Source organism: Glycine max, chromosome 8 (genome assembly GCF_000004515.6).
Source record: "Glycine max cultivar Williams 82 chromosome 8, Glycine_max_v4.0, whole genome shotgun sequence".
NCBI classification, from domain to species: Eukaryota; Viridiplantae; Streptophyta; class Magnoliopsida; order Fabales; family Fabaceae; genus Glycine; species Glycine max.
The window spans coordinates 7,934,648-7,954,012 of NC_038244.2; the positions used below are offsets into that span (position 1 = coordinate 7,934,648).

General features: G+C 33.0%; 2 protein-coding genes and 1 non-coding gene across 9 annotated transcripts; 1 reads left to right on the top strand and 2 right to left on the bottom strand.

Moving 5' to 3' along the window:
- Positions 1–305: 305 nt before the first annotated feature.
- On the bottom strand, positions 306–10,953 carry LOC100812815 (endoplasmic reticulum metallopeptidase 1). Its single transcript, XM_006585048.4, has 21 exons — positions 9,214–10,953; positions 8,554–8,639; positions 8,295–8,396; positions 6,778–6,884; positions 6,556–6,656; positions 6,375–6,462; positions 6,157–6,245; positions 5,903–6,042; positions 5,657–5,822; positions 5,401–5,524; positions 5,115–5,211; positions 4,742–4,871; positions 4,154–4,213; positions 3,897–4,015; positions 3,528–3,652; positions 3,030–3,254; positions 2,666–2,826; positions 1,978–2,141; positions 1,466–1,548; positions 680–765; positions 306–608 (listed from the first exon to the last, which is right to left on the bottom strand). Exons 1-21 carry the CDS (start codon positions 9,421–9,423, stop codon positions 465–467), a joined length of 2,607 nt encoding a protein of 868 aa, XP_006585111.1. The 5' UTR covers positions 9,424–10,953; the 3' UTR covers positions 306–464.
- Positions 10,954–11,106: 153 nt separating this feature from the next.
- LOC100815474 (F-box/kelch-repeat protein At1g67480) lies at positions 11,107–15,002 on the bottom strand. 7 transcript variants are annotated; one of them, XM_006585050.4, is made up of 5 exons: positions 14,811–14,966; positions 13,527–13,609; positions 12,541–13,436; positions 11,437–11,918; positions 11,107–11,309 (listed from the first exon to the last, which is right to left on the bottom strand). In XM_006585050.4, exons 3-5 carry the CDS (start codon positions 13,077–13,079, stop codon positions 11,305–11,307), a joined length of 1,026 nt encoding a protein of 341 aa, XP_006585113.1. In that variant the 5' UTR covers positions 13,080–13,436; positions 13,527–13,609; positions 14,811–14,966; the 3' UTR covers positions 11,107–11,304. The 7 variants fall into 7 exon arrangements, with proteins under 7 accessions (XP_006585113.1, XP_003531188.1, XP_040874002.1 ...); XM_003531140.5 differs by having other exon boundaries at positions 11,107–11,918; positions 14,811–15,002; XM_041018068.1 differs by having other exon boundaries at positions 12,541–13,609.
- A 566-nt stretch (positions 15,003–15,568) lies between these two features.
- On the top strand, positions 15,569–15,668 carry LOC113002504 (U6 spliceosomal RNA). Its single transcript, XR_003268058.1, has one exon. It is a non-coding gene; the product is annotated as a U6 spliceosomal RNA (small nuclear RNA).
- Positions 15,669–19,365: the final 3,697 nt, after the last annotated feature.

Consider the following 19,365-nt stretch of genomic DNA (forward strand, 5'->3'; position numbering starts at 1 on the left):
ATTGAGTATCAGTTGAGTAATGTAGAATCAATGACTATGTAGGAATTGGGGTAGAATATATTAATGAATTGAGAATAAGCAAAGGAGATGAGTAGAGAATTGTGAAGTTACAGTATATCGAACGAATTTCAAGTTCAAATCTAAACATTCATTCATCAAGATCGACGTCACCATCCAAATCTAATATTTCTATCTTTACTTTTGATGATTTTAGTCATTTAATTTTTATTGTAACTTATTTTATGTTATTTATTTTGTGACAATCACAAAACAAAAATACAAAAATCTAATTCTTAGTTAAATAATTACATGAAATTCCTCCTTTATTCCTTTGGGAGATGATCACGATTACTATGTCATGATTGTATTACACTTGACCTATAAGTTGAATTTAATGTGAAATAAAATCCTAACAGCTATCCTATAGAAATTTGATCTTGGTTACAAGACTTGTTTATTAAGAATTAGAAGATATAGCTAGACATAAAACTAGAATATGCAACAACATCAACCCAATCTGGAAAAAGATTCTTCAATCTCTTTATTGGATCAACCAACTTTTGGTCTAAAATTGCTAGGTCCACTCGTAATGCTTCAGAGTTGTTAGCCTGACATTATCAAACAAAATAAAATTACGTTGTTATAGTAAAGACAAGTTTAATACAACATCAAATTTTACCTCTAACCAGAAGGTCCAATTCCCATCGCTAGGTCCACTAAGACGACATATATATGATTGTGGACCATCACCATAGGTTTCAGTTCCTGTGCAAATGCAGGCTACATTAGGCAATGAAAACATATTATCAATTGATAGGAACCTTGCCTCCTCTAGATGGGATAATCAAGGTTTATCAGCATAGGCCCAGACCCTGGTGAGTCTCTGTTAGTTGTTTGTAAGTGTGAATAGGGAGGACAGATTAGGAAACGCACCTCGGACAGTTAGTTAGTGGAGTGTGTGTGTGTGTGTGTGCACATTCTGACATTCTGTTATATAAAATTCTGTAATGATGATTCAGGATCATCCATTGGGATCCTTAGTGGAATTTGGGTAGCAGAGAGACCCTCCCTCTTGCTTGGAGAGCCTCGGCTCTTGGCTAACATCTCTTCCCTTTCTTGCTGTCTTCTCCTTTTGTGATTTGCAAGTACCATTGATACAGAACGTATCATCAAACCTCTTGAAATTTTGAGCTTAGCCTAACTCAACTCCAAAAGCTAACTCAAGAGATCAGTTATATATACTATTTTGGTCACATCACTAGTCAATATGAGATTTCCAACATACCCTCCTCATGCTAGGGATTAGACATCTAAAGCATGAAGCTTGTAAGATTGAACATTTGTAAGTGATCTGATAATGACTCAATAATAGGTAACCTCATAGGACTACCAATAACCACTGGGATAGACTTTAATACCATCTTAGAATTTTGAGTTTACTAAGTGAACCAAACAATTTTTGTACCTGGAAGCAAATTATCTGCAAATGACCAACTTGATAAAGGACCAGTGATGTTGAGGACCGCAACCCAGACCTCTTCCAAGGAACTAAAATGATAATAAATATAGTTATACATGATAACAAAGTAAAAATTTAGGTATTTTAAGATTTCATTTTCCTTCAACTTTTTTCAGTTCACACAAGGTGGTGTAAAATTGATTTAAGACCATTGAAAACAAATTGCAGCTAACAACTGTGAGACAAAAGTTATTTTTTTATAGACAAAAATACACATAATGTTTGAAATAATAGAATACTTTATGTAGACAAGCACCTGCCTAAGAATCAACCAAGTTGAAAAAAATTAGACTACTAATCCAACTACCATCACAATTTGTACCCCTGCAATAATTCTCACGCATTGACTGCAATAATCAAGATTTCCACACTAGGCCAAGCAATGAAAATCAAGACATCACAACATAACGTATTTTTAACTATGTAGATTAACTATGTTGATACCATGATCCACTCACCCTAAATAAAGCTCCAAGTGAACTCTTCTGGGTCCCTTTTTGGAATTTAAAGATGGATTTTGAACAGACAATTTCGGAAAGAATTCATACTGTTTCAAAATATCATCCTTTTTCGCAGGGAACTTGAGACTATTTGAGAAGAGAAAAGAAAGTGGAAAAATTGCCTGCAAAGAGAAATGCCTTCACATTAATTTCATGAACTCACATGCCCTAGGAATATAAACCATTATAAATAAATAAATAAAAAGCAGTTGTTTTTGTACTAATGAATATATATGATGATAACAGTATATCTAAAATTGGTTAATACATGTAATATGAACAAATATGGCAACTACTGAACAAATAAACCAGCTAGGGAAGAGAGCTTGAATGAATTTCATTACTAACTAATCTAAGTCATCAAATATTTGTTAAACAACTAAGAATGAGAGCAAATAGCCGTGGCAAATCATAGAGAAGTTTTAGCATATGCGTTCATAAAAGTAAGCTAAGATCACCAACTCAAAATTTTGCAACTACTGAAGAGTCTGACTCAACCTTGAACTTCATTAATTAAAGAACAACCAATTAATCATAAAAATAAATGTGGACAAAAATATTATTTCAATCTTTCCCATTTTAATTGAGGGAGATGAAAAACTGCCTGAGAAAAAGATTCACATAGTTATATCAGTGTGCAACTTACCATCCAATCATTGTGTTTAGACAATGATGCAGATTCAAATGAAAACTCTGAAGTAATATTCAATTCCTTTGCCACTTCAGGTGAATGTTTGAAAAGGAAAAGTAAAGAATTGGAGTCAGTTACAGAAAAATCATAAGTGGATTCCAAAATCTGACTTGAGCCTGCCAAACCATAGGAAAAATGTTAGAAATTAGATCATAGAGGGGGGAAAAGGGGATATTTGGGGTACTGCAATGATAATGGAAAAGAAAACAAATAGAGGAACTTGTATAAGCAATTGTAGACACTAGATTAATTCGTTACTTCAGAGAGTATCAAGAAAATTATAATTGCCCACCATACTGCCATTTCTGATAATCAATACCTGCAGTATGGAAAGTATGCTGAAAAACAATCCTCTTAGGTGCAGACATGGTGTAAGGAAAGAACTGAGATGATAATGCCAAAGCAAACACACTAAGATGCAGAAGAAATTGCAAGATGGATGACCTGGCTAACCAATGCCCACATATGGGCATTAGAGGGCCTGTGCACCAACCAGTTACAGTTCCAATTAATGCAGCCACAATAACATCGGGAACATAGTGCCCTGCAATAAAAAGTTATGGTCAGCTGCAAGCATTTTGACCATTGTGAAATTGCTAGCATTATACAATGTGATGAGTTATGCATACATTTCATTTGATTTTAAACAAATAAACTAATAAATGTACTTAATTCAAATGCAGTAGCATAAAGCTTAGTGATTCCGTCCCAATGGTCTGGTTATCATTCGATGCCACTCTATTATACATTAATTTAATTACTGGGCCAATCTACCATGCATTAATTTAATTACTGGGGTGTGTATATATAGACTAACCATATGGTAGTGGAAGAGAACCCATCATTCCCATCCTCTCTATCAGAAACTGGGCAAGAAAGCCACCAAAATAAACAGAATACGCAAGGCATGGAACTAGAGGTAGTATGTAAAACATTGTTGACCTGGAGAGTAAAAAAAAATAAGGGGAAAAAATTACGGAGATGAATAACAGATGCCAAAAGAAATAAGATAAAATAACAGCATGCATATAAAAACAGCAAAGACACAAGACAAGTCTATTGTAATGAGAAGAGAGTTAAATGAAATTAGTGGCAGTAAGACCAAAGATGAAGCAAGGCACACAAAATTATTTGTACAAAAATAGTACATACAGTGATTACAATTACTTAAGAATTCACAACCAACCTGAGTGACCGTTGTCCAAAGAATTTGACTGACAAGCAGAACGATATCCATGCAGGAAGCAGGGAAGCACAAACAAAAAAGGTCACAAAACCTCCACTCAACCCAGCTACAAGATAAGCCTGCTTTTACTAAACTTGTTTTAGCCACACAAAAATATTCAAGAGAATACATTAAATCATGCTGTAAATATATATATATATATATATATTTGTGTGTATGTGCATGTGAGTGCATGACAATTAATTAAATCTGCACACCAAAGTTAATACAGCATAGAACCCAAATGCTCCCCAGAACCTTGCTTCATCAGATAGTGCCTGGCAATTTATGTGTCAAATCAAAACGTTAGTAAGTTCGGACTCACAACAAGAAGACAAATTGGAATCACTCATGAAGAATATGTCCAAATTCACAAGACTACACAAAATCATTTTTACAAAGATCATGCATGAAGGCAGCACAAGCCAAAGTAGGTATGCTAATTCTGTAGAAACAGTTTTAAGCCTTTCTATCGGATAATATATTTCATTTAATAACTAGAAGAACCAAGATATAAAACTCGTATTATTCAAAAAGCAACGTAAGATTTGCTAAGTAAAGCTTGAGACTCAAACAGTAAAGTAAATGTTTGGCCAATATTTTTATAATGAAAGGAAAAAATCAAATTTAAACACAACAGTGGTTGTTAAGGTAAGAAGTTTGATAAAACAAAGTCTTCTATCTTGATTTAAAAAAAGTCTATTACAAAGTGTAAAAACTATTAATGAATAATTTCATAAAAAAAAAAACTATGAACATGGATCACAATAGACTTGTTAAACCCATTTCAACATGTGCTGCAATACCTCTTTTGATGTCTTGACAATGGAAATATCTTGAGAAAGAGGAAAGTGTCTCCAGATTATTCTTGGAATTAAAAGTCCAACAAGTGCACAAGGTACAAACATTGCGAAAGCCAAGTATGGATGAGCAAACCTGGGTTTCATCAATTATGTTAACACATGAACACAGAAAATGCATAAAGATTTTTAAATTATTACACCTCAGATACTTTAATGGCCACAAAAAATGGCACTTCTAAATCTTTAGTATTTACTAAGAGATTTTCAAATGCTTGGAGCGGCTCCATCATACTTTGTTCTCCCACTGTATAATTTGATTAAGAAAAAATCTGTCACTAACTACAAGAAGCCTAAAGTTAACGTTAAGTGAACATACCAATTCATTGTTTGAGAAGAGAACAGTAATCTCAGAATAGAAAATGCAACAGGAACACCAACGGCCAATATAATCCCAACCGCATGGAACATAAATCCTGCAAATCCAACAAATTACAAAATATTATTCAAAGTGTCTACAAATAATATTTAAATTCTTCTAGAATAACTTGCCAAAAAAATCTCCTAAAATAAAGATTATGGCAAAAATTTAAAGTGATTAACAAGGAGATCAATTAGAAACATCTTACAAAGAGGTAAATGGAAGTAAACATGTACTAATTTACCTTTTATAAAATCACACAAAGCTGCTGACCAAGAATGTGACCTACCATGAGTGAAGGGCATGACAAGAAAGAAGAAGACAGGAATACTGTGAAGAATTTTAGCTACCCATCTAGGATAAAATATCTGAAATCCATTATTTATATATAAGACAACAAAGAGAAAGAGGGCCCATTTATGAAGATCATATTGCTAGGAGTATCAAAGGAAATATTAGATCATTAGCAAAAGCAGGAATCTACCAATTTCAGTGCATACCATAAACCATGAGAAATAATCAAAGAATACAGCCCGCTCATCGTTGAATGTGCTAGCAGTAACTTCACTAGATTTTTTTTTATAGGTGTTCTGTATATTAGCAGAATTAGTAAAAGTCTTGATTATGCTGAACAGATTTTCTCCACGTGCTTGGATGCTTCCAGGTCTGAGACAGAGTAATACATCAAACACATTTGCAATTTCAATTAAATATCTTGTACCAAACCAAGCACATAGGATACATACAATAGTCTCTCTACTGTATCATAGGAGGTATGGTAAAAATAACCACCAAGGAGAAAGATAATGTCAAGCCCGGGAATATCCCCATAGTCTTGGGAAAATATTCGGTAATCTGTATCTCCAGGAATAACAGGAAAAACGTCCTGTATGTTAAAATAGAAAATTCATGTTAATTAGTAAATACAAAAGGGGAAAACAATGGCTGAGCAACACAATAGAGTATTAAAGATATAGGGAGGTTAAAAGAGAAACAAAACCTGGGCTGCACTATTAGCCATAGGGTATATTGCTGCTTCTGCATAGACATTAGAAGGCCAAGAACTGGGTCCAGATTGGCAAACTAAATCTGTTAATTTTAGCAACACTATTCAGTGAAAATGTCCTGTATAGCACACATCATAAGTTGATGGACAGAGATGTTGAAGATTAGTTAATTGTCCTACTACTAATAATAGAAACTTTGCATCACATTTACCAGGCCCTCCAGTCCCAGATGCCTCCACATTTATAAAAGCTCCTATAGTGTCATGCCATTTATGTGTCTTCATGAATCCATGTGCACCCTTAAGCATCAAAAGTAAACAATACCTCATTAGTTTCATCATGGTAAAATTCATTCATGGATAAGCATCAATCTTCTATAGACAACATCCTACCAACATAAAAAGTTCCTCAGCACCATTAAAAAGGAAAATAACTGGGCGGTAGGGAGCCCAACCAGAGTCAACAATTAGTCTTGCAATTTCCAGCATAGATGCTGAAAAGTAGGGAAATTAGATGAACGATAAGATTTAGAATACTCAAGTTGATAAGGTAGATTTCCCAAATTTAATAATCTCTTAAATTCAAAGACGACATCAAATGTAGCCTCTACTCACCAACACATGAACCACAGTCACCAGCACCAGGGGAACCAAGGGGACTATCAAAATGCCCATTCACTAAAACGGATGGATCAGTCTCTTTGGAATCCACAGATGATATCCTATAGTAAAATAAAAATGAAATGCAATCAACATTCCTTAAACTAACACAGATATGTCAAACTTTGTTGTTTATATGATGTACAGAAAATATGTGTAGTCACTTAAGGTACAATAATGATTCACTAGTCTTGACTTGACATAATATGTTCAATAACAAATCACTATATCCAAATGTCATATTTCAAAGACCTTTAGATTGCATATCATTATCTACTAATGAGAACACCCCTTTTTATCAATGTCTTTGCAAACCCTTTCTTCAATGAACCTTCTTAATTTATATTAAGAGTGTCATGTTAGTTCTCACCTTATGTTCACTCCCACTCTAAAGTTAAGAAATGGTATATATCACTTTTCCAGGGGACATGTGTGTGGATGTCAGGAAAAATATCATTTCCAATTTTTTGTTTTATAAAGTAAACAGACAGAGAGAGATTGAATCAAAACAGCACTGTTTATTGCAAGATGGGTAAATCCAGATTACCCCTTTCCGTGTACTTCATTCAAATTTTGCATTACATATACAAAACTCTTTTTTTTTCAATTAACCCTCTGAAAACATTGTTTATCTTTAAAACTATTACATAACTGTATGATAAGTAAAAACACAGCAATATCTTTAATGTTTAATAAGCCACAACCAGAAAGAAAATGATTCAATAAACTGTCAATTGTGAATGACTGTTCTGCAATTGACAAACTAGAATAGTTAGCTATCATGGCTGCTAAGTGGCCTTAGACAAATGATCGATAAATATTAATAGGACAGTGCATACTAGTGATAGACAGATAGTTGTAAGCCAGTTAAAAATCCATGCCTCTATGTCCTCCTACACGTAATTGGATATTGGAAAAAGTTGAAATTAGTGCTTTCATTTTACTAAATTTAGCTTGCTAGTATGTGAAACATTTGCTTACAAATTGCAGAACATCTTTCCTTATCCTTTTCCAATGAAATTATGCTGCAATTCTAGCATGAGTTCTGGCCACTCCAGCATGCCCTCCTATATTGTGGACATTTAGTTGCATGCATTGGTCTTGACAAGGCATCCACAGCTTTAATTTTTTTCTGGTTTATACTCAATTTAGTAGATGAATCCTAGCAGTTGTATCACTTTGTTGGTCGGTTTAGATAACAGAGTGGTGACTGGTGACCTATCAACTATGGGTTGAATTTAGATCATATTTGAATTATGGAATGCATTGCCCTAACATATACTAAGTTTGCATCTTTAGTGGTGATATTTCCTTAAAAAGTAAGCAATGGATAAACTACCGGCTCAAAACGAGGAAATTAGTGTATGAACTTGAAGTATAGGGGGTAATCTATTGCTGAAGAATATTATTTATAAATCTCAATACACATAACTGAATCCAATACAAATGATTATATTGAACTGCCAAGGTACCTCATAAGAATATTAGTATGATTTCTGTATCCCAGAGCTATGTTATGGCCCAAAAACAACATATTGAAGGAGCCACTCACAGTTGTCTCCTCAATCTCAATTCTGTGAGTAAAATATTGGAAATAAAATTAAATCAGACTCCGAGAAAGGAAAAAAAAATACACTAAAAAGTGTGTATATTAAATAAAAATAAATAAGTGGACCAAAAAGGCAAAAATGAGAAAAAGAAGTGTGACTAATAATAATAAAGTATTGCAACCTGACATTGGAGGTAGCTCGCTCCTTTATTACTTCCAACTGACGCTTAATATATTGTGCTGCCTTTTTCAATCCAGGACGCCCTTCCTAATAATTAATGCACCAAAGGTCAATTCATAAAATCATGTCAGATTCATAAGAGAAAATGTTATCCGTGATTAATAAATAATGTGACATAAAAAGATGCTGTTAGACTAAAAGTTTTTACACTGACAACTATTTTAAAATAGTTATTATAAAAGTCAATAAACTACCATATTTGACATTAGTTAGTTTGTAACTGGATTTCCAGTGTCAATGGAGATATAAGGTTAAGGAAGAAAGAAAGAAAAAGCCGCGGGTTTGATCCTCTTTACGAATAAAACTAACATTCTAACAAAAAGTATCAGTGTCAATGCATGTTCAATTTTTTCTTAAAACTGTCATACAAAATATTTATGAGCTATTTTATGAATAACAAACACTTCTCAGTTCATAACACCGATGGCGATGAAAAAAGAGCTATCAGATTCCACCTGTTCGAAAGCGATTGACATCATCATGATGTCACACACAAATTAAGATCCCAAATTGTAAACAATATACTTAAAAAACGCAAATACCAGTGATCAAGTTTCACATTTCCAAATTAAAAAATAAAAAATAACTAAAATTGGCTCACTTGACGGCCGTCGATTTCTTGCGACAACATTCGAACATGTTCTACAGTTCTGGCTTCGGAGAATCGATCAAACGGCGCGTCGTTCCCGAGAGGGTTGACGAACTTCATGTGGATGACGGAGTATGTCAGCGCCGACAAGAGTCCGTACATGACCGCCAGAAGGACAAGTAATTTGACACCTGAGACATCCTCGGAAGACCCGAACGCCATGTCAGCAGCGTTAGTTGTGTTTGCTGTTTCTGTTCGTAAGTGTTCAGTTTAGTTTAAAATTTATAGTACTAATTTATAATAGATTGATCAAATGGTTGTTTCTGTTCGCTCCAGTGTGTGTGTCTGTGACGTAAATGGTTGAAGGCTAAGAGGAACAAACATTATTTTGTTTTTAACGAAACTGCTGGTGCTGTTTTTGGTGAGTGAATCAACGAACTGAAATTTCCTGATGTTTGTTGGATTGTTGGTTTTATTTGGGCTTTAAAATGATTGCATTTATGGATCTTGGGCCTACTGAGCAGCTATTCGTCCACTCCAAAAAAAGATTGGTTGTTGGAGGGTTAAAACTTAAAAGGAGGGATAGGAAGAAAAGATAAAAAGGATAAATAGTTTTATTAGTACTTAAAAGTATAATTTACTCTCACTTAAGGATCTGAAAGTATTAAAATTTCAAAAAGATCCTTAAGTGTAATTTGTCGGCTAAATTTAATCATGTTTTTAAAAAACTTTAGTCAATGTTAATGTGTATGCCTACGTAACAGTTGATTGTACATACATGGATGAAACTTGACAATATGGTGGTTATGTGATAATGCATGATGAAAATTAAAATCTACTGGCACTATGGAAAGCAGGGGGAAGAGCTACATCGTTTGACATTGCTTTGGATTATGAATAATCTCTCTGCATCTGAAACAATGGGTTCATCTTGGATCAGTACGCCAATGTGAATCAGGTATGTATTAATTAACCATAAGCTCGAAGGAGAGTTTGAAACTCTTAAATAATACATCATTGAAAGAGAATATAAATAAAATATATCCACATTCATTACGTCCATTTTTTTTACACTTCCTAAGAGTCTTTCACTCTTTCAGCAACTAATTCTAATACATGCTCAAGAGAGCAGCAAGGAAACCTTAAAATGTCTGCTACTATCTATCGGATAGTATAACACTTCAATACTTCTCGGGCTGCTAAGCTATTTCTTGTTATTCACTAAAAGACCTCATTGTAAGACAATGTTCTTGTATTTCTGGTACCGGTAGTACTAGGAGTAACTGTTCTGCAATCATAATTTTCACCTCATGGCTTACATATGTCAAGAATTAAGAGTTGCTGTATTCAAAATTTGCACCTCCTCAAGCATTACATTGTTTATCGCATACTATTTCAAGAATTTTCTATATCATCAAAAGCTACTATAAACTTTTCTTTTAATCAAATATTTTTTACTACTGGATACTGCAGATCAACAAAATATTAAATATCAGTGTATATTACTATCATCCAAAGTTACTTCATTTGGAAAAGTAATTTTCGTAATTGCACCTAGCCTGCCTTAAATTATCCTAAATATCATAATTCACAAAAGCATATCGACAGCTTTGCTCAATCCTCCATTCGAAGTTATAACTTTCCCATGATCATTTTCTTTTGTGAAAGATTCATACTTTTCATTTACCATTTTTTTTCTACATTTCAAAATTGGGTTCTTTGCCTTAATATAAATCGTGTGCAATGGTCACCAAGGTATATCAAGCAAGCAACTTTCATCTATAAATCAAGTATTCAGTATCAATACTCATGATGTGCACAGATTTCAATATTATTTATTAGGAAGAAAAAAAAAGGAAGATGAAAAGGAAAAAGAAACTTGCCCACAATAATTTGAAGTAGTGCTTGGTCAAAGTCAATGGTTACGTGAATAACTGTAGAAACAATCCAACCATAGATCAGAGAGATGACATGCCATGATAAAACCAACAAGAACAGGCAAAAACACTAAATTAACATCATCCATCCTAGTAAACCAACAAAGGTCCTTAGTTCCTCAAGGTCTCTAAATTCTGAATCAGCCAACTTTTCAGGCCTTAATAGTTACACTGCATAAACACAAACCAGATGGTCTTATATCAGAGGTGTGCCACTCAGATCCTGGTGCTGCATTTGGATCATACAACAAAGTCTTATATGAAGGCTCTTCCTCCAGTGAGAAAAGCAACAACTTACCATCCAATATCCCGAACCGAAAACCAATGCTTGAACTCCCTGTCAAAGGGACTGGTACCATTTTCCATGAATTGTCCTCTGGATTGAATATTGCCAACTTCCGCTGGTTCTTCCACTCCATGCAGAACAACTTCTTTTCCAGCACTGCATAAGCAGTGACCATGACACACCCATTTTTCATCTCACACCACCCGTGCTTCTCAGGGTTGTAGACATCAACAAACTTGGAGTTTCCAATTGTGAAGCTTGACCTTCCACCCATGACATAGAGCTTCCCCTCGAATCCACAGGCAAAGCAACCCCATCTCGGGCGACGGAGACTCTCTATTGGCGTCCACTTGTCGGTATCCAGATCATACACCTCTGCACTTGAGAGACTGTCACCGGTTGCGCCATAGCCTCCAACGGCATAAACCAAGCCGTCGACTTCAGCACAAGCAAAGTCATACCGAGCCACGTTCATGCTTGACAATCTGCTCCAGCTGCAATTGCAATTACAAAGTTTAATAATAGCACTGTGTAAAGATGTTTCCTTGCAAAAAAAGTGAGGCTGATGCATGATCAAGCATATTTCATGTTTCAGAATTCATGTAACAATGTTGCAAATGTAAGCATTTAGTTACATAACTGGGAAATTGAAATCATACAAGTCAATTTGTATCAACCCATTCCAAGCTTTATAGTTTTTATTTTCTACTTTCTAGTGTTTGAGTGAAACATTTGTCTTAGAAAAAAACACTTCTTCCAAAAGTTAAAATCTTGTGCCAGAAAGGCTTCTAAGCATAGACAGACAGACAAGCACTCCAGATCTAACTTCTAAAACCAACACATCCCAGAAATGGATAAATTATAATGGAGAGAACTGGTAGCAGGATTATTTTCTCCCTGTATAAAAAATCAAAGGCTCAAAATCAATACTACAGGTTTATATCTCTCAAACAACAAATACTCAAAAGATTTCCCATACCAGAGGTACATAAGCACAATGGACAATTAAATAAAGTTTCACAATCCTCCACTATCTGAATCATAAAGCAAGAATTATCATATCAAGTGTAATAAGTTCCTAAGACGCTCAGGTAAATTTACAGCAGAAAAGCATACCTGTTGAGGCAAGAATCATATTGGTAAACCTCTGCTGAGACAGAAGCAGTCCCATCAATGGATGAATAACCAGCCATAACAAGGAGCTTTCCATTAAGAACTACTACCCCAAAGCCAGCCTTTGCTGGACCAGGCATTGGTGGAAGAGATCGGCGATTATGCCCAAGACAATCCATGACCTCCCAATGGCTCCCTTTTCCTTCACTGCCTGCTGTCAAGATATAGAGCCATTCCTCATGCATCCCAGCCAATTTTCGCACGGTTATAAATTCTTTGCTTCGAATAAAGCCCCTCCATCTCTTGCAGACACCACCCATGGCTGGGAAGTTCGAACGAGGCACGAGTGCAAGGCAGTGTTTTGAAACATCATCAGGCAGCCCAGGTAGGATGGGGCTAGTACCATCATCATCATCATCCAGAGCCTCAGACCTCACATAATGATTGTTTTTTGTAAGAGTTGGTCTATCATGGTTGGCCAAATTGGTAAAACACATATTTGGCTCTACAAATATCTTCTTTTCAGCCACAAAACTAGGCATTTTTCAAATTAGTGATCACAAATATGATGTAAGACGAAGATGTAGAGAAATTTTGTTGGCGAGTGGCGACCAATCAACCAAACAATGTGAAAATGTCTTACTGAGTAATGAGTACAACTAACTAAAGAAATTCATGATACCCATCACCAATTGGGATTCTACAAGACCAAGGCATAAAAGATGTCGCGGAACGAATAACATGAGCGGTATAAGAAGATGACTTTCTGTGCTTTATCCAGTCTGATTCAAATTCCATAACAGAAGTTATGGTCCTACAATAATCCCTCTTACTTGCTTTCTGCAATTTATATTTTAAGCTTCCAGAGTTGTATTTTCCCTCACACATTGCCCAAGTATCTATGAATTAAGGAAAAAATTTATTATATTTCAAAGTTGAAAATAGAAATTTACCAATAATATTCATTAGCAAAAAATGTAAAGTCACACCAGAGTAGGCCATAGAACTTGCCAAGCCTTAGCCACCTGTAACTTTCATTTTCTTTAACTCCATATCAGCTAAATGAATCAAACTGAGAGAGGGAAAAAAGTAGCACACTATTTAGAAAAATTGATTATTCAATTGGGGAACGAGGTTTCAATTGAAAAATGTTCAATCTGCAGGGTTAACAAAAACAAATCACTCTATTCCTTTTACAGATATCACTTGGACAAGAAAGCATACTAAATGTTTGTAAGCACTATAATCTAAAAATATAGCAAGGAACTACCATCTAACAAAACTCCATATTCCAGTGTTTCCAGAAAGTCCACAAACGATTGTGATCTAAAATAAAATAAAACAAAGCAACCAAGAAACTACAGAGAAGAACCAAGTGAGAAATGTTTAAGAATAAAATAAAAAGACCTTTGCCCCTATTGAATTAAATCCAGGCATAGATGAAGTCATAATAAAACCACTCAATTGAAAACTACGAGGTGTCAATTGTCCTCTTGCACCAATACCCGGAGCAAAAGTAGCCACTAGATGCGTTTATAAAGAAATGAAGCTAACAAGAGATTTAAAAAAAAAAAAAAGGAAAAACACATCCAAATCCACCAATCCAAAAGAAAGAACCTTTCACTACAAGGGACTCATGTTTGATTTTATTGGTGTAACCAACGGTATCCTCCCCGAAGCACGAGGAGGCAATCCTATTTGAGCCAAACAGTATAGGACTACTATGAACAGTAAAACTCTCGTTGAGGTGTATCTAGAACTCAAATGTGAGACCACTTTTTGAATAAACCCAGGATACCCCTACCCGAAATTCAAAGACTACGAATTCAAGATCACTGGTTAATATAAAAGAGCTTTATTTTTATGTATTAATAAATGAGACTGTATCACAGGATCATAATAAATTTGCAAGTGTACATAAACCTCAGCTGTTGAGAACAAACAGATCAATGAGAAATTAAAAACAAAAGGAATTCAAATCGAATCTGAGGTTTCAGAAAACAGGAACACACGTTTTTAGCATTGTCCTTTGGTTCTGAAGAGAGGCCAAACAATTTTAAGACAACCAATTAACTTGACAAGGAGTGCATACAGTACAGGAAAACAAGAATCCTATGTGTAGCTATATAAACCATGAGACAAATAATAAGAGTGTGTAAACAAATCGGATTCAAAATACCAATTGGTAGATCTGTAGCAAGTAAAAAACAAGAATTGGAATAATAAGAGAACTAAACTTGGATTATGAATTATGAAAAGAAAGAGGAACTTACAAGAATAATAATGAGATTGAAAGGAAAAAAGAAATAAGAGAAGGGTAGTTTGTGTAGGCAATATAGAGTTCCTGGGAAGAAGAAGAAGATAGGAGTTGTTGATGGCGCTGTAAGAAGTAAAGTGTTATTTATAGGATTTATAAGGTACCAAAACGGTCGGAGACAAGATATTAGGATAACACTGACACAATCTCACCACGTCAGGACTTGTTTTGTTGACAAAGTAAACAGCAGAGTTTGCAATTGGACTTTCTTAACATAATGACAGTATTACACCTCTGCTAAGATAAATTTTCTTATTATAGGTTATGAATCGTGATTTGTTTGAATTAGTCTATTAGTCTATTTAAAGATTGAAAAAAAAATGATCTCATCAACTCAGTTTAACCTGTTAAATATGAATTGTAAGTATATCATATATTATATTAGCAAATAATATTTTTTTTTTGAATTGTAAAATGGGTGAAGAGTTTAAATTACTCTTCCTCACTTCAGCCACATCAGTTATATATGATTTGTGATTATCTTAAAATATATTTATTATATTTTATTTTCATATTAATAGATTATTTTATAATTAAGTCATGACATTAATAACTCGTGTACTATTTTTTTAAAAATAATACATATAATAACAACTGTAGTCAAAATTATGATGATCGTTAAAAAATATTTTTACCGAAATAGTAATTGCACGTGTGTGTGTATATATATAATACATGCACTAGAATAGGCGACATGCTCATCCCTATTTAAGTGATAAAATTGTCCCTTCATCCAATAAAATTGAAACAAGAAAATTAGCATGATTCCTGCGCAAGGATGACACATACAAATCGAGAAATTGTCTAAATTTCTACTTATAAGAAAATATTACATGCACTAGCGTAAGTAGGAAAGTTTTTGTTGGCTTATTGTCTCAATAATCACTTACTGATTATCTTGCAGAATGTTGTAGCTTTTTTTTTTTTATTTTTGGTGAATAGAATAATGTATCTACAACTAATATTTCCCTTTTTCAAGCAAGCACCATTAAGAGCCAAATACTTTGAATTCCATCTCCATCAATGATCATCAAGAACCACTTATTGATCTAGTCATGTTGTGATGAGCCATTGGTAGATATGCACTGTGCCCTATCTTCTTTCTCGACTTTTTCCTCTTATTGTTGACATTTGTGGCCTTACGAGCCAGATTTTTTTTACTTTATTAAAATTTAATAAGAATAATGCTAATGGTAGGAAAATGATCAATTCGTGATTTCTACAGAACGATTTTTCTTGCATAAAATTAATGAGAATAATGCCAATGATAGGAAAATGATCAATTCGTGGTTTATACAGAACGCTTTTGATTGGACTTGTTTCCTTCTGCCTTTACCTCCTCTAATTTTCGTGATCTTTTTATTTTTTTAGTGGAAAGAAAATTTGTGCAAATTTGTTCCATACCAAATACTCTCTCTGTGGCAAAATAATTGAAAATTGACTTTACCAAAAAAATATTTAGGCTTGATTGTAGTTTGTGTTATCATATTTTAATTTATATATAATGTCAGATTGCATAATTTTGATCGTTATTAAAAAAAGTTAGCTAGTGTCATTTTATTCTTGTAATCATATTTAAAAAATCATTTTTTTTCTTAAAGATCCTCCATTGAAATTTGATCTTGAAAATAAATAACAGTGATTCGAACAAGAATCACAATTAATTAAATGATATTTTTAGAATGATTAAATAAGATCAAAGTAGTTAAAATTTGTTTATATTTGAATCTACTGATATTTTAATGTTTTTATTTTAAACTTCAACCTTAAATTAACTTTTACATCAAGCATAATGACTCAGACCAAATATGGATTGGTTTATTTCACTTCATCAAATATGTATTTCATAATTTGAAATAAGGGAAAGCCCGAGAGTTTGTTTATTTAATTTTTCTACAAGCAGAGTTTATTTATTTACATAATCATGTCTATTATGCAAAATGACATCAAATTATGTAGATAAACAACTAAAAAAATATCAAGGGATCTAATTCAATTAATTGAGTAGAGTGCATGAATTATTATAAATTCTTTAATAATATTTTTAATTATTATAGATAAAAAAAAATAACAACTAAAAAAACACATAAAGGAGATTGAACGATTATTTTTAATTAAAATTATACAAAAATAAAGAAATAATTAAGTTATTCCAAGAATAATTCTTTTTAGATTGTTATTCTTGATTTGATCATTTATTCTTATTTGAATAGTTAGAAATTTTTTACCAATAATTATGATTAGTTATTCATTAAAACTATTAGTTTTTAAAAAATAAATAGCGAAAATAAAAAGTAACCTATGTATAATATATTAAGTAAGTTTCATTAGTTTAATTTTATTTATTTATTTATTGGTGAATATTCATTAGTTTAATTTAGTAAAAAGTGTACACATAAACCAAACCGACACAACTGAAAGTCTGAAATGGTTTGGTAGATTTGTTAAATTCATGGAATTAATTGAAACCAATAAACGTTCTTAATCTATGCTGTAAAAGAGTGACAGTTGATTTAATAAATGCTAAAGTCCAAGTGACGCAATAACCAATTCTTCCGCAAGGAATATCATCATGTCATATACATATTTAAAGTAAAAATTGAAAGCACCTATAAAAATTCAGGATAGTTGAGTTGACATTAGTTTTCTAGTTATTTATTTTTATGGATCGGATTTGGATTGTTATTCCAGCTCAGCCAAATGCGTTTAGCTAATTAAGTCCTTGGAATCAAATATCTTGACTGCGAAAAATAAGAATGCAATTCAATTGCATGATGACAATTGTTAAAGGATCCCTGCCCTGATTTTCTCACTAAGATATCTATCAAATGAAAGTTTATTAATAATTTCGAGGATTTTTTCACTTATAATTTTGAGGATTTCTGAAAGTTAAATAACTATTGTATCGGATTTTCTTAATCTAATAAATTCCTTCTTATGTCATAAAAGATATTTTTTCATTTTTTAAAATGTTAAAATGTAGTTAAAAAAATGTTAAAATGCCTATTGTCATTGCTATTCAGTCTTGGTGGGTAAAGGATTGAGACACACACTTGGTGCATGAGTTTAGAGAAGCAGATATTTTATATGTAAAGACTAAAATAACCCCTTTTTTTAATAATTTAAAGATTTTTTTGTGTACATAATTTTAAAGATTGAAACGATATTTTTATAATTTTTTAAAAAATTGACTGATACTCATAATTTCAAATACTGATTTAATATATTATTCTTGTACATCCTGTAAGCGAACATATACCAACAATTACAAGTGTACAAGGATTACTCTTTCCTTAAATAAAGCCAAAGTAGATTATGACAATTTTTTCCTAGAAAAAAACCCGTTATGGTGTGTTTCGTTGTCCCACTAGAATCTATGATTTTGGTTACCTTTCTACTACGACTGGCTGATTAATTAAAACGCTCCAACGAATCAGAATAATATTCCCACTTTTCGCAAGAGAAAGTTTGAAATTTTTGTGAAACTTAGGCCAATAGTTGATTCTATTGATGGAGGAGTATGCATAGATCACCACAGATTTTGAGATTCCAATTGATGATGTGTTGAATTTGGATTGCAGCATGTGTTGATTGCTACATCATTATTTGCTATAATTCAAAAGTGTGGCTCAACTTTTAAGTTACTAATGATAATATTGTTGCATGTACATCAGTACATGTGTGTGGTGAACCAAGGCTCCCATTTTATTGGACGTTGAACACTCGTGTCCAATTAACATCAACTACTCTCGTGAATCAGACTATTTACAAGTACGTTTGTTGATGTAGAATTCTGGGCGTTGTCTCAATCTCTAGAATTCTTGGTGCATATCTATCTGCTAGAGATATCAGATATGTTTGAAACGGAGAGTTTTGTGCCATGTTTTGAAATGAAGGCTATGTTTGGATTATTTACAGAAAAAGATGTGATCGATATAATGAAATGAAATATAATAGAATCAAACTCTCTACTTCCAGTATTTAGATATATTGTTGAAAAACCCAAATAGCTAGAATAGAGTTCTCATTCTATAATATTTCATCCTCTTTTTATAAATTAAATTATAGGACATAATATTATTCCCTTTTATTAAATTTCCTTTCATTAATCTAGATATAACTAAAAAAACAAGGAGGAAAGAAATAGTATCGGAAAATGTAGAAGGAAAGAGAAAATAAAAAAAAAAAGACTTTTAAGTTGTATAGACTAAAAAACATGGAAAAAGTGTTTTTTTTCTTTATTTAGTTAATTAAATAAAAAATGTAAGAAAGAAAATATTTTTTAATGTAAAAATATCCTTATAATGAAAATGAATACTTTCATTCAAATGGTGCATTCACACTAAAATTCGATATTTATTATATGTTCTCCATCTCTTCAGGGGAGTAATATATTTACGGGAGGCCAGGCAGACAGGTTTAATATATATTGACGGCCACTATTGAGCTCCACGTAGTCTTGATATATTTATAAATAATTTTAGGTAGCCCAACTGAACCATTAGTGTCAC

What these genes read in the sequence shown, in the direction of transcription:
- LOC100812815 (XM_006585048.4), bottom strand. Translation starts at nt 9,423, where the DNA reads ATGGCGTTCGGGTCTTCCGAGGATGTCTCAGGTGTCAAATTACTTGTC. An exon ending in ATCTGGGACTGGAGGGCCTG is followed by an intron (nt 6,246 to 6,374) that starts GTAAATGTGATG and finishes TAAAATTAACAG; the next exon opens with ATTTAGTTTGCCAATCTGGA. An exon ending in ATTGGACCTTCTGGTTAGAG is followed by an intron (nt 609 to 679) that starts GTAAAATTTGAT and finishes TGATAATGTCAG; the next exon opens with GCTAACAACTCTGAAGCATT.
- LOC100815474 (XM_003531140.5), bottom strand. Translation starts at nt 13,079, where the DNA reads ATGCCTAGTTTTGTGGCTGAAAAGAAGATATTTGTAGAGCCAAATATG. An exon ending in TATGATTCTTGCCTCAACAG is followed by an intron (nt 11,919 to 12,540) that starts GTATGCTTTTCT and finishes TTGCAATTGCAG; the next exon opens with CTGGAGCAGATTGTCAAGCA.